At 44.4% G+C, this 16,097-nt stretch overlaps 1 protein-coding gene across 2 annotated transcripts; it reads right to left on the bottom strand.

Annotated features, from left to right (window-relative positions):
* Positions 1-6,222: 6,222 nt before the first annotated feature.
* LOC129910279 (AFG3-like protein 2) lies at positions 6,223-15,504 on the bottom strand. Of its 2 annotated transcripts, none has more exons than XM_055987604.1 (4): positions 15,101-15,504; positions 11,192-11,631; positions 10,729-11,127; positions 6,223-8,027 (listed from the first exon to the last, which is right to left on the bottom strand). In XM_055987604.1, exons 1-4 carry the CDS (start codon positions 15,185-15,187, stop codon positions 6,545-6,547), a joined length of 2,409 nt encoding a protein of 802 aa, XP_055843579.1. In that variant the 5' UTR covers positions 15,188-15,504; the 3' UTR covers positions 6,223-6,544. The 2 variants fall into 2 exon arrangements, with proteins under 2 accessions (XP_055843579.1, XP_055843580.1); XM_055987605.1 differs by lacking the exon at positions 15,101-15,504 and adding an exon at positions 12,502-12,628.
* Between the last annotated feature and the right edge of the window lie 593 nt (positions 15,505-16,097).

Here is a 16,097-nt window from a genome sequence, read left to right as displayed (position 1 = left end):
CACAATTTGGGAGGATTTTGCTATAAAAGGGGCAACAGAACATTTATTTTATTCAGTTCGTCTGTGGTCGTCGAAGAGTTAACATTGGAGACCAGCTCGTGGAATAGGTGAGGTGAGGGACAGGTCCGGGACACGTCTGGGACATGTCCGGGACACGTCCGGAGCACGTCCGGGACACGTCCGAGACATGTCCGGGACACGTCCGGGACATATCCGGGACATGTTCGGGACACGTCCGGGACACGTCCGGGACACGTCCGGGACATGTCCGGGACACGTCCGAGACATGTCCGGGACATGTCCGGGACACGTCCGGGACATGTCCGGGACACGTCCGGGACATGTCCGGGACACGTCCGGGACATGTCAAGGACACGTCCGGGGCATGTCCGGGACATGTCCGGGACATGTCCGGGGCATGTCCGGGACATGTCCGGGACATGTCCGGGACACGTCCGAGACATGTCTGGGACACGTCCGGGACATGTCCGGGACACGCCGGGACACGTCCGGGACACGTCCGGGACACGTCCGGGACATGTCCGGGGCATGTCCGGGACACGTCCGGGACACGTCCGGGACATGTCCGGGACATATCCGGGACACGTCCGGGACATGTCCGGGACATGTCCGGGACACGTCCGGGACATGTCCGGGACATGTCCGGGGCATATCCGCGACATGTCCGGGGCATATCCGGGACACGTCCGAGACAGTTCCAGGACATATCCGGGACACGTCCGGGACACGTCCGGGACACGTCCGGGACATGTCCGGGACACGTCCGGGACATGTCCGGGACACGTCCGAGGCATGTCCGGGACACGTCCGGGACACGTCCGAGGCATGTCCGGGACACGTCCGGGACATGTCCGGGACATATCCGGGACATGTCCGGGACACGTCCGGGACATGTCCGGGACACGTCCGGGACATGTTTGGGACACGTCCGGGACACGTCCGGGACATGTCCGGGACATATCCGGGACATGTCCGGGACACGTCCGGGACATGTCCGGGACACGTCCGGGACATGTCCGGGACATGTCCGGGACACGTCCGGGACATGTTTGGGACACGTCCGGGACACGTCCGGGACATGTCCGGGACATATCCGGGACACGTCCGGGACATGTCCGGGACACGTCCGGGACATATCCGGGACACGTCCGGGACATGTCCGGGACACGTCCGGGACATGTCCGGGACACGTCCGGGACATGTCCGGGACATGTCCGGGACATATCCGGGACACGTCCGGGACATGTCCGGGACATATCCGGGACATGTCCGACACAAGTCCGGGACATGTCCGGGACACGTCCGAGGCATGTCCGGGACACGTCCGGGACATGTCCGGGACATGTCCGGGACATATCCGGGACATGTCCGGGACACGTCCGGGACATGTCCGGGACATGTCCGGGACACGTCCGGGACATGTCCGGGACACGTCCGGGACACGTCCGGGACATGTCCGGGACATGTCCGATACACGTCCGGGACATGTCCAGGACATGTCCGGGACACGTCCGGGGCATGTCCGGGACACGTCCGGGACATGTCCGGGACACGTCCGGGACATGTCCGGGACACGTCCGGGACACGTCCGGGACATGTCCGAGACATGTCCGGGACATGTCCGGGACACGTCCGAGGCATGTCCGGGACACGTCCGGGACATGTCCGGGACATGTCCGGGACACGTCCGGGACATGTCCGGGACATATCCGGGACATGTCCGGGACACGTCCGGGACATGTCCGGGACACGTCCCGGACATGTTTGGGACACGTCCGGGACACGTCCGGGACATGTCCGGGACATATTCGGGACATGTCCGGGACACGTCCGGGACACGTCCGGGACATGTCCGGGACATGTCCGGGACACGTCCGGGACATGTCCGGGACACGTCCGGGACATGTCCGGGACACGTCCGGGACATGTTTGGGACACGTCCGGGACACGTCCGGGACACGTCCGGGACATGTCCGACACATGTCCGGGACATGTCCGGGACATGTCCGGGATACGTCCGAGGCTTGTCCGGGACACGTCCGGGACATGTCCGGGACATATCCGGGACACGTCCGGGATATGTCCGGGACATATCCGGGACACGTCCGGGACATGTCCGGGACACGTCCGGGACATGTTTGGGACACGTCCGGGACACGTCCGGGACATGTTTGGGACACGTCCGGGACACGTCCGGGACACGTCCGGGACATGTCCGGGACATATCCGGGACATGTCCGGGACACGTCCGGGACATGTCCGGGACACGTCCGGGACATGTCCGGGACACGTCCGGGACATGTCCGGGGCATGTCCGGGACATGTCCGATACACGTCCGGGACATGTCCAGGACATGTCCGGGACACGTCCGGGGCATGTCCGGGACACGTCCGGGACATGTCCGGGACACGTCCGGGACATGTCCGGGACACGTCCGGGACATGTCCGGGACACGTCCGGGACATGTCCGGGACACGTCCGGGGCATGTCCGGGACATGTCCGGGGCATGTCCGGGACATGTCCGGGACATGTCCGGGACATGTCCGGGACACGTCCGAGACATGTCTGGGACACGTCCGGGACATGTCCGGGACACGCCGGGACACGTCCGGGACACGTCCGGGACATGTCCGGGGCATGTCCGGGACACGTCCGGGACACGTCCGGGACATGTCCGGGACATATCCGGGACACGTCCGGGACATGTCCGGGACATGTCCGGGACACGTCCGGGACATGTCCGGGACATGTCCGGGGCATATCCGCGACATGTCCGGGGCATATCCGGGACACGTCCGAGACAGTTCCAGGACATATCCGGGACACGTCCGGGACACGTCCGGGACACGTCCGGGACATGTCCGGGACACGTCCGAGGCATGTCCGGGACACGTCCGGGACACGTCCGAGGCATGTCCGGGACACGTCCGGGACATGTCCGGGACATATCCGGGACATGTCCGGGACACGTCCGGGACATGTCCGGGACACGTCCGGGACATGTTTGGGACACGTCCGGGACACGTCCGGGACATGTCCGGGACATATCCGGGACATGTCCGGGACACGTCCGGGACATGTCCGGGACACATCCGGGACATGTCCGGGACACGTCCGGGACATGTCCGGGACATGTCCGGGACACGTCCGGGACATGTTTGGGACATGTCCGGGACACGTCCGGGACATGTCCGGGACACGTCCGGGACATGTCCGGGACATGTCCGGGACATATCCAGGACACGTCCGGGACACGTCCGGGACATGTCCGGGACATATCCGGGACATGTCCGACACATGTCCGGGACATGTCCGGGACACGTCCGAGGCATGTCCGGGACACGTCCGGGACACGTCCGAGGCATGTCCGGGACACGTCCGGGACATGTCCGGGACATGTCCGGGACATGTCCGGGACATGTCCGGGACATATCCGGGACATGTCCGGGACACGTCCGGGACATGTCCGGGACATGTCCGAGACACGTCCGGGACACGTCCGGGACATGTCCGGGACATGTCCGGGACACGTCCGGGACATGTCCCGGGCATGTCCGGGACACGTCCGGGACATGTCCGGGACATGTCCGATACACGTCCGGGACATGTCCAGGACATGTCCGGGACACGTCCGGGGCATGTCCGGGACACGTCCGGGACATGTCCGGGACACGTCCGGGACATGTCCGGGACACGTCCGGGACATGTCCGAGACATGTCCGGGACATGTCCGGGACACGTCCGAGGCATGTCCGGGACACGTCCGGGACATGTCCGGGACATGTCCGGGACACGTCCGGGACATGTCCGGGACATATCCGGGACATGTCCGGGACACGTCCGGGACATGTCCGGGACACGTCCCGGACATGTTTGGGACACGTCCGGGACACGTCCGGGACATGTCCGGGACATATTCGGGACATGTCCGGGACACGTCCGGGACACGTCCGGGACATGTCCGGGACATGTCCGGGACACGTCCGGGACATGTCCGGGACATGTCCGGGACACGTCCGGGACATGTCCGGGACACGTCCGGGACATGTCCGGGACACGTCCGGGACATGTCCGGGACACGTCCGGGACATGTTTGGGACACGTCCGGGACACGTCCGGGACATGTCCGACACATGTCCGGGACATGTCCGGGACATGTCCGGGACACGTCCGAGGCATGTCCGGGACACGTCCGGGACATGTCCGGGACATATCCGGGACACGTCCGGGATATGTCCGGGACATATCCGGGACACGTCCGGGACATGTCCGGGACACGTCCGGGACATGTTTGGGACACGTCCGGGACACGTCCGGGACATGTTTGGGACACGTCCGGGACACGTCCGGGACACGTCCGGGACATGTCCGGGACATATCCGGGACATGTCCGGGACACGTCCGGGACATGTCCGGGACATGTCCGGGACACGTCCGGGACATGTCCGGGGCATGTCCGGGACATGTCCGATACACGTCCGGGACATGTCCCGGACATGTCCGGGACACGTCCGGGGCATGTACGGGACACGTCCGGGACATGTCCGGGACACGTCCGGGACATGTCCGGGACACGTCCGAGATAATTCCGGGACACGTCCGGAACATGTCCGGGACACGTCCGGGACATGTCCGGGACACGTCCGGGACACGTCCGGGACATGTCCGGGACACGTCCGGGACATGTCCGGGACACGTCCGAGGCATGTCCGGGACACGTCCGGGACATGTCCGGGACATGTCCGGGACACGTCCGGGACATGTCCGGGACACGTTCGGGACATGTCCGGGACACGTCCGGGACACATCCGGGACATGTTCGGGACACGTCCGGGACATGTCCGGGACACGTCCGAGATAATTCCGGGACACGTCCGGAACATGTCCGGGACACGTCCGGGACATGTCCGGGACACGTCCGGGACATGTCCGGAGCACGTCCGGGACATGTCCGGGACACGTCCGAGATAATTCCGGGACACGTCCGGGACATGTCCGGGACACGTCCGGGACATGTCCGGGACACGTCCGGGACATGTCCGGGACACGTCCGGGACACATCCGGGACACGTCCGGGACACATCCGGGACATGTCCGGGACACGTCCGGGACATGTCCGGGGCACGTCCTGGACACGTCCGGGACATGTCCGGAGCACGTCCGGGACTGTCCGGGACACGTCCGAGATATGTCCGGGACACGTCCGGAACATATCCGAGACGGATTACAAAAAAACCGACAAAAAATCAAGATAACGTACTTAACACATTGAACTGGTATCAGCACCCTCTTCCGCTTAAAATAGCGACTTGAAACTTCACAACGTTAATGTTATAGAAAAGACTGTGTTCATAACATATCTTCAAAAATCAAACTGCATCCTTTTTTAGCTGAATTTAATTGAGATATTCTTTTTTTTATGACATGTCCGGGACATGTCCGGGACACGCTCGGGACACGTCCGGGACATGTCCGGGACATGTCCGGGACACGTCCGGGACATGTCCGGGACACGTCCGGGACAGGTCCGGGACACGTTCGGGACATGTCCGGGACACGTCCGGGACACGTTCGGGACATGTCCGGGACACGTCCGGGACACGTCCGGGACATGTCCGAAATATGTCCAGGACACGTCTGGGACATTTCCGGGACATGTCCGAGACATGTCCGGGACACGTCCGGGACGGATTACAAAAAAACCGACAAAAAATCAAGATTACGTACTTAACACATTGAACTGGTATCAGCACCCTCTTCCGCTTAAAATAGCGACTTGAAACTTCACAACGTTAATGTTATAGAAAAGACTGTGTTCATAACAAAACAAATACATATCTTCAAAAATCAAACTGCATCCTTTTTTAGCTGAATTTAATTGAGATATTCTTTTTTTTATAGGAAGATCGAATTTTGTTTTTTTTTTTATTTTTATTTTTTTATAAGAAAAGAAGGCTGAGCCTGACAAAAAAAAAGGGGTCTCAAAAAAATATTAGATTTAAAGTCTTCAAAGGGCTAGCTACGCCACTTTTTCAAAGTTCTCCTAAAATGCCAAACGTCCTAGAATTTTTTTTACTTCACCTGACGGACAAAATAGGACCATACATTTTCGAATTATGACACATTACTTTTGGTACTATTAGCCTTCGAGGAACAAACTCTGAAATCAATAATTTAAATGACAGAAAAAAAATAAGCATTTAAATTTTATGTAAATTAATTTAATTTATTTTTTTTACCATTTTATAATTTTTTACTATTTTTTTGTCCTTGTTTATTTATTTATAACTCAATTCTTAGATCGACTTCCTTACTCGATAACAAGTTTGTTTTTTTAATCTTTAATTTTTTTTTATGTGGCAAAATTAAATATTTAAAAAAGAAAACAACAACAATGCAACCTCACAAACATAATTTCTTATTTTCTTCTGCAAGGCACCACACAATAATTTTTACTCTACAAAATAAGCTTAAAGCGTATCCTTTTTTGGAGGACGGACCCAAAAAATGTCCATCCACTCTTACGCAGAAACTGGTTTTGATGTTTCACCACTTGGTGGTGGTGGTGGTGGAGTTGTTGAATCCTTTTCCTTATTCCAGTCTTTAAGACCCTCGGGCAAACTTGTGTCTTCTTCAAATGAACCAGTTCCCTCGACAAACTCTTCATAGGTTGACTTTTCTTTGAATGGTCGAGCGCCAAGTAATTCAATCATATCATCACGGCTGAGTACTTCGTTCTTGAGTAGGCGCTCCGCTACCTTCGCTACATTTGACTTGTGCTTTGTTAGCAATTCAGTGGTACGCACATGGGCGCTCTTGATAAGAGCACGCACTTCAGCGTCAATCAATTGCGCTGTTTCTTCAGAATAAGGCTTCGTAAAGACGGGATCTCCAGGCTGATTGGCATCAAAGCATACGTTGCCCACTTTTTCGTTCATACCGTAGCGAACGATTTGAGCGTATGCACTGTCGGTGATTTTTTTGAGATCATCTTGAGCACCAGTTGTGATTCTTTGGAAAAAGAGCTCTTCTGCTACACGTCCTCCGAGAGTCATGCACATGCGATCGAAGAGTTGTTCTTTGGACAGTAAATACTGGTCTTTAGGAAGGTACTGAGCATAACCAAGACCCTTTCCACGTGGAATAATGGAAACCTTAAGAAGAGGATCAGCATGTTCGAGGAACCATCCGGCCACTGCGTGACCAGCTTCGTGGTGGGCAACTGTTTTCTTCTCCTCAGGCGCCAAAACATTTGTCTTCTTTTCCATACCAGCGATAACACGTTCAATGGCCTGTTCAAAGTGTTTTTGAATAATCGAGTCATTTGAGTCACGAGCAGCAATCAATGCTGCCTCATTGCACACATTCGCAATATCGGCTCCAGTGAAACCAGGTGTGAGGGCAGCCATCTTTCTGGCCAAATCATTTTTGTCTAAATTACTCTTAAGTGGTCCCAAGTGCACTTTGAATATACTAGCTCTACCCTTAATGTCTGGTGCAGGAACGAAAATTTGTCGATCAAACCGTCCAGGACGCAATAAAGCCTTATCGAGAATATCAACACGATTGGTAGCAGCTAATACAACCACATTTGTTGTGGTATTAAAACCATCCATTTCAACCAACAACTGATTTAATGTGTTTTCTTGTTCAGAATGTCCTCCGAAACTTTTGCCACCACGTTTTCGACCAACAGCATCGATTTCATCGATGAAGAGGATACATGGAGCTTGTTTACGTGCCATTGCGAACATATCACGCACTCGAGATGGTCCCACACCTACAAACATTTCCAAAAACTCCGAACCAGATACTGTGATGAATGGGACATTCGCCTCGCCAGCAGTTGCTTTCGCTAAGAGAGTTTTACCTGTACCAGGTGGTCCTGTTAGCATGGCACCTTTTGGGATTTTTGCACCCAAGTCGATGTATTGTTGTGGATTTTTAAGGAAATTCACAAATTCCATAATTTCGATTTTGGCCTCTTCGCAACCAGCTACGTCTCTGGAAGAGAAAATTATTGTTTTAGTATTTTTTGGTTTGAAAGAAAATGTAAATTGAATATTATTTGTCTTTAAAATAGTTATTTAGTATAGTTTATTGACTACAAAAAGATTCAAAGGTAAGTATGGAAAATCACTACTAGCCAAATTCGCACCCGTGTGCCTATCACATCACAAAAAAGAGGTATGCCTACAGAGGGTTAAGAGATCATATTCCCTTGCAACTATCATTCATTTATTACAAAAATAGCGTTAATTCTACAACATTTTTCTACAGGAGTTATACTTTGAGAGTTAGAGCACCGGAACGTAACTCATTTTGCATTATTTTCACATAACTCTTATTTGCGGCGCTGTAACTCTGAACATAAAAGCTCCATTAAAAGAATATGATGCAGTGGAGAAAGAAATATAATAATTATATTTTCAGAAAAATTCTTTTAAATTGTCTATGCCACAAGACATTTCCAAGTATACAAAATCAAACAATACACATACTGATATACTCAGAACAAGCCGATCTTTAATACTGCATCCCAACTAAGCTGACGTCAAAGCTTTTTTTCCGATTTTTTCTAATTGGCCGAACAAGAAAGTCTAGTGCGACCGTTGGAAATCGAAGTTGGGAGACAAACCTAAGTTGAATGGTTTAAGGTTTTTTTGTAGGAAAAGTGCAATGACAAATATTTATGATACCAAATAAAACTGTTGTTGATTTTTTTCTTCGCAAATATGAAGTTTGATTCAATTTGAAACGAACATTTTCGGAAGATTTCTGAATAATTCCATTTAAATAGGAAGACACGCAAGAGTTGGATGGATTAAAAAGGAGAGGAAACTGTTCAACATCCTCTGTACACTTTATTTGGGAGGAATTCTTCCTTGAAGATACGTGTGGGTTCCTAACTCGCTAGTTTATTGTGAAAATTATTTAAACTATTTAATAAATTAACATTAAAGACTAATAAATTAAAAAGACAAACATAAATTATCAAAGTGTCTTTAATGTTAATTTATTAAATAGTTTAAATAATTTTCTTTCATTTTCCTATTTCAAACTAAATAAAAACAAAAGTTTAAAAAACAAAACCAAAAAAACAATGTGAAATACAACAAAAAAACAACATGTAAGTTTTTAAAAATTAACCACATTGTGTAAAATAATAAACAAAAAAATTTTTTTTCATAATGTTAAATAAAGATCATAAAAACCACTGAAGAAGTCGTGAGTAGCGACGAAACGCTGATGAAATAAAGTTTTTTTATTAGCATTTAAAATCAATTGACCAAAATAGCCTGCATTACCAAATATAAATCTACAAATATTAATTAAAAAATTGGTCACATAAAACATACATATATCAATTTGATAGTAAATTACAAAAAAAAAACAATCTGGTTATAAATGACCTCATAGTCTCAAAAAATAGAACAACAAATAGACTAGAATTGCCACAAAGCACAAGCTGAAATTGGCTATCAACATTTGTAATTTGTATAAAAAGGCTGCATAATACCAGGTCAATTTCAAATGACCACAATATAACTGTTCATATCTTTGAGATAATTCTAAACGATTGCACGAATTTGATAAGCATGACCCTTGCAGAAGAGAGATTGAAATTAAATTGCGCGTAAATCACAAAAAACTAACGGTTTTTTTTTTCTTTTAGGAAAATAACTGTGAACAAATGAGGATTGTCCTTAAAAGTTACTAAATGACTATGCACAGCGGTCAAATCCAGCTAATCAAGAAGGTTGGAATAATACAGCCCTGTGATTTTTTACCCCCCTGAAGTTAATCGACCGACAGAATCGTTTTCGCATCCCAAAAATATCTGGCCATAACATTTCCGGCAGTGACGCTAAGCTTTGCTCTTCTTGGAGCGAAACCACAAGCTTCAATTCACCACTTCGACTGTTATTTTGTTTTGGCTTATATTGGTAGACATAAGTCTCGTCCTTCTTTAAACGTGCATCTTAGGGAATTTTTCATTGGTTTTCGGTGTGGCTGCTGTTTCAGCCTTTCAGCTGCCTATTTTGTACGGTTGATTTTGAAGAAGCAAGGTCAGCGTAAGTTTATATCATCTTCAAATAAATTTCATTTGGGGCTAATCAATAAAAAAAAGAATCTAATCTAATGAGCTTATGACATTCAAGCCTATGTGGGATTGACAAAACATAAAAAGGTACTAACATCGAATTAACGGAATGGAGAGAATTAATTTTGGTGATTTCAATAATTCAACGCGTTTACTATTGCTCAAAATATCATTTGCCTAGTTCTTAAATTATTTTAAAAGAGTAGTGTTTAAAGCCCGCTTTTGCATTCCACCAATAAGCACGTCATGCTGCCTGCAGTTTTCTTGGTATTCATCTGTTTAAAGAACTCAATTCTATCCTTGATTTGGAAGCACAAATATTTCTTAATTTGGTGACTTATACAAAAAAAAAAACAAGACTAACAACTTTTATAACTTCTAACCTTTAAACAGGATGAGCGTGAAAACTGCCAAACTATGACCTAGTCGGGGGAGCTAATAATACAAATGCAATTTAAATGACAAATATTGGGTTAATTTCACCACATTTCTTAATGGATAAGTCAAGGGTTAAAATCTGCAAATATAAAATTCGATGCAAAATTTTGTTTAACAATCCAACTAATAAATTCAAAAAACTAAGAAAAAGCTATTACTCACTTGAATCTTACTCCAATTTCATTCGAATTAATCAACTTCGCTGTTGACTGCATAACTCCTCCAAACAGTCCACCTCCTTTACGGCCACCTCTTCCTCCCATCATTTCCGCTGATCGTCTCATCATAAACACAAGGAATCCAATAATCAACAGAGTTGGCAGCAATCCAGTCAAGCTGGAAGCCTCAACTTCAGTGCGATAAATTACAGGAACAAAATTAACTGGCTCAACGCCTTGTTCAACTTGTGCATTCTCGAGATTTCTCTCAAATGAATCAACACTTCCAATATTGAACCAAAGGACTCCGGTGGAGTCCTGAGAGCTTCCCGGCATCAATCGCACTCGAACCCATTTCTTATTGACTACTTCGAGTTTCTCAACGATTCCTCGATTTAGGTAACTAAAAAGAAGAGAAATATATTTAAATTACAATAAAAGGAGGTTTATGAAAATGAGTAAAAAACCTATTAACAAATTCCTTCCAGGCAACTTCCTTGTAGCCCATTTCCATGAATGCAAGCAGCGAGATAAAAGCCACAGCTCCAATTGCCCCACCAAAAATCCATTTTTCTTTATCACCACCATCGCCGCCAATTGGTCGACCAGAGCCTCCGGGACCTCCTTTACCACCTCCAGAAGTCTTTGTATTCGAGAACATTCCAAAGTTCCAATCGTTGGTGGGTGTTTTGTCCATACTACCGCCTGGTGTCCGGCTGATTGGTTTGTCTGCTGTTTTCTTTCCCGCTTCTGCTTCTTTACCAGCAGCAGCTGAAGCTCCACCGGGTTTGAAATACTTCTCAAAACCTTTTGGAGGCTTCTCACTAAATTGTCTGACAGCAGATAAAATTCTTTGAAAAAGTGGATTCTCCACGAGAATAGTCGACGCTCTGGAAAATTTTCTCAGCTGCAAATCGAAAATGAAAAACAATTAAACTAAATATTTAAAATAAATATATTTTTTTTTTGAATAGATTTATACAATATCTTTTAAAATATTATCATTATTATTTACAGGATAGTATAAACTTATGTCGAATTCCTTTCAACCACTTGCAGTCGCTACTAAATCGCTACTAAAATTCGATACGTTTTCGCTGTTTGGGAAATTAAAAAATATAGCGATCTCTTTTTCTGAATGTATTTGTGTCCAAGTGACCGATGAAAAACAAAAGGATAAACACAACTTAATAGTATGAACAAAACAACATAAATTTGTTTATTTTGTTCACTAAAATAGTGTTATATTTCACAAATAAACAAAAATTGCCTCTGGTTCTTCATTTCTTTACAAATTTTTAGTTTGGTTTAACGTTTTGCATTTGGCAAAATTGTGTGTGAAAATCTGTGTAAATCCGTCTAAAAAAAAGAGATTTAAAAAGAATCGACTCTTCTGGAAAAAGTAGCGAATTTTGTTTTCATTGGAATTCATTTAAGGAAAAAGTAGCTTAGCCAGGGGGCGTGGTAGCTGCTCATTTTCACCAAATATTATAGAACACTTTTGATAGAATCTACTATAGCTTTTTAGAATCTTATGCAAAAGAAATATTTCAAAAATAGATACTCTCTTATCAGAGGGCATGGTCCCCACCCTTAGATATTCGGAATATATAAAAGACTGGTTCTTTATACAATCACACAACTGCCTTAAAAGAATTAAGAAATATCAAAAGCTTGAGATTTTCTAGGGGAAGGCTTTGGAATGACCAAATAATATAGTCTTTAAATTTTACAACAATACTTTGCTAAAAGAAGAGAAATCACAACAAAAACATACCTGTTTAAGACAGAGCCAATTTCTCATATGCTAAAATTAATTAATTAATTAATTGTGCACCAAGTTCTAAAGTTTGATTTTAATTTTTGTATCAATTAATTTTTGATTATTTACTTGACAATTTTTTCAAATAATCTTAAAAATAGATAATTAAAATAATACAGGTAAAATAGTACATAAATCAACAAACAAACACAAATTGTTACACTCATGAAACTTGGCAAAAAGTTTGCTTTTGGGATAAGAACCAAAGATCAAAAAAGTCTATAAGAAAAAATTGGTTGGAAGGGTATTTTTTCGCGTATGAGAGGGAGGGGGTTAAGGTCTAAAATATATCATCATATGACGCATGTTTTTAAGTTATTTTTTAATGCTGAATCTAATGACATAAAAAAAAGTCAATACGATTGCTCTAAGAAAAGTTATTATCGATTAAAAACAAGGGTGCTTGTTTTTTTACTTCAACAGGTAAATATTATCAAAACACATGCAAAATGACTTTTTCAGAGTTAAATGATTTATTCGGACCCTTTATGTAGACTTTTCAAGGCAAAAAATATTTTAATTTTACGTTGCATTAGTTAAAAAAAGAAATATGTACATCAAAAAAAATGAAGGGCTATCAAAACATAGTTTTTAAAGGAGTCTCTTGTGCAATTATTCAAAAAATCTATCCTAGCAAACTAAATTAGCTTCCCTGATGCAACGAGAAACCGTTTCATTGCGGAAATAGTTAAATCTATAAAATTGTTCATTAAATAAAATATACTCTATAGAGTTATATCTAGGAACACGAATAGATTTAGATTTAATATGGTAAGTTAAAAGATCTCTAATGAACATTATCGCAAAATATGCACGCCGATTTTCCAAACTTTTTAAGCCAAACAAAAGACATCTAGTTTTATAAGACGGAATTTCATTACCCCAGTTAAGTGTTCTTTTGAATTTTTTCAATTCTTTCACATGAATTTTTATAAATGTTCCAAATAGTATTCTAGAACCGATCGAACAACAGAATTATAAAGAGTTTTTATAGTATATGGATCAATAAATTCTCTACTATTTCTTTTAATAAACCCTAACATTTGATTGGATATGCTTATAATATAGTCTATATGAGGAAGAAAGGACAGTTTAGTATCAAGTATAACACAATCAAAAATGGAATGTTCTTATATATTAAATAGGTATTGACAAAGCTAATAATAACCATTTCCCCAACAACGATAAGGAATTTCTACACGTAAGAAATTGATAGCCAGCTCTAGGGCTATATCAGGTATGAGTGTAACTTTACTCGTAAATCTCTTTCAGCATTGTCGGGCCTTGAGAAATGCAAATGCACTATTTTTTTTTTCAAAACTCAGGAAATGGCAAATGCAAAAATGAGATATTGGTATCAACATTTTTGGCATGATAAGGCGCACAAGACGGTAATATATAAATACTAAAAAATAACAGTTAAATTAAGATCAATAGCTAGGAATTGGATTGGACAAAATGTTTAGCTTTTTGTAGCGATGCCAATGGATGGTAAAAAATATCAGGGACACACTGCTTTTCTTATCGAAAAGTTCTTGCATTCAAGGTTTTGCCTCCAAAGTTAATTGATCTGCTTAAATGTGTGATCAAAGTAGTGAACTTTATAAAAAGCAAGATTCAAAATCTTGGTTTCTAAAATTATAATTTTTCGCTGATCATTTTGAATACTTAAACATTCTGAATAAGAGTCTCCAAGGGACCAAGGGAGACAGACTTACTTTGTCACTGCAAAAGACAGAGGATTTCTCGAAAAACTTCTGTTATGGTCAGTGTCGCTACAAGCAAACAAATTTTATACTTTTCCCTGCGTTCAAAGGATTCTCGAAGAAAATTCATCGAAAGAATCAATATTATGATAGCTCCCATATTCCTCTAATGGTGCAGAATTTATTAAATTTAAAGATGAAACTATTGAGTTACTTCCAGAAATGGATTCTGAACTAAGATGATCCATTTTGGAATAATTCGGTTGAACTTGCTCATCTACCGTCATTCAAACTGAAAGAAAACCTTCTTTATCCCCTAAGGGGTCACGACCCACACTGCTTTAGACTACCGATTTTGAGGTTCTAACAAATACCGAGTCCTGACTAATACTCGGTACCAATTTGACAGTAATAGGGCTTAGTACTTTTGTGAAGAAATCACTTGGTACCGATGTGAGTACTAACGATTGGTATAAACACCGGGAAATAGCCCATTTTGAGGAGCTAGCTAGTGCCAAGTCCTAACTAGTACTCGGTCCTTAATTGACCGGTATTGGCGCTAGGACTCTGTGAAGAAATCAAAACAAACAAACAAACAAAATTAACAGTTCTCACGAATCTGTTCTAACCTGTTCTATTCAAAAGCAAGAACAGAAAATCCTGTTCTGAACTGTTCCAGACAGCGTCAATGAACAGGAAACTAGAACAGTTCAGAACAGAAAAACCTCAATGAACAGCAAAAAGCTGTTCTTTTCTGTCCGATTCAATTAAACTAAATAGTTGTTGCATCATCGTTGTGTGATGAAAATGGATAACCGCCTGAAGATTCTAATCGTAAATGAACTTACCTCGTGTGCACTGATATTGCCTGTTTGATAGGAACTACGCAGACAGCGTTCCATTACTTTGGCTGACTGCAACATTCGATGAGCCATGATTGTTATGAAATTATTTTCAAAACACTTGAATTTTTCTTAATAAATTTTCTTTTTCAAATAAAATAAAGTATAAATGGAGTAATTTTTTTCTACACTCCTTTCGAAACTTTTGGTTTTAATTATTGTTCTTTTTCGAGCTTAATGCGTTTTTGATGATAAACTATTTTTGGCTTTTATTTTTGTTGATTCAAATGATATAATTACGGTGAGACAACTTTGTATTTTTGAGTTTTTTGTGTTTGATGAAAAAAGATTTGCACTAGTTGTGAAATGTAAAATTTTTTCTCATTTTTCGGCCAAATGACAGCCGAATTTTTCAAATGTCAAAATTAACGATGTGACAGACAAGATTTGAAGGTTTTTGAGTTTTGTTAGGTTGGTAGTTGTGGAAACGAGAATCGATTAGAAAGCGTTCAGAAATACATCACAACTGCAACGACAAGACAGAAAACGCTGGCTGCAAATCATTTTGGCTCACATTACCGAATTTCCCCAAGACTTTCCTCCACAGGCAATCCACAAGCTAATAGCTTGTGACGAACAGCGTAAAACGACCTTATGCAGGCCTTTTTACAAAACAATGAAACATTTTAGGGAAGCTATAGCTTCGCTAAGGAAACTATCATTTGCATTGGATGTTATATTAAGGCCTTATGGAGGTTGTTATAAGATGTTGAATTTATGAATAAAAAAAAAAGATTTTATTGAATTTTTTTTTTTCTTTTAATTTTTTTCTATTTTGTATTTTCTTCTTTTTTGGCCATATGTCAATGCTTTTCCTGTCGTTCTGAAATGCGAAGAATTTTATTTTAATTGAAAAAGAACACATTTTTTTTTATTTCACAAATGGCCCCGCCAGCCCAACTAGCACAACAGCTTCTATAAATTGAGATCTCGCAGGATCTAC

Source organism: Episyrphus balteatus, chromosome 2, assembly GCF_945859705.1.
Source record: "Episyrphus balteatus chromosome 2, idEpiBalt1.1, whole genome shotgun sequence".
Classification (NCBI taxonomy): Eukaryota; Metazoa; Arthropoda; class Insecta; order Diptera; family Syrphidae; genus Episyrphus; species Episyrphus balteatus.
The sequence above is the reverse complement of the archived record's forward strand: the minus strand, read 5'-3'. Positions and strand labels throughout refer to the sequence as shown.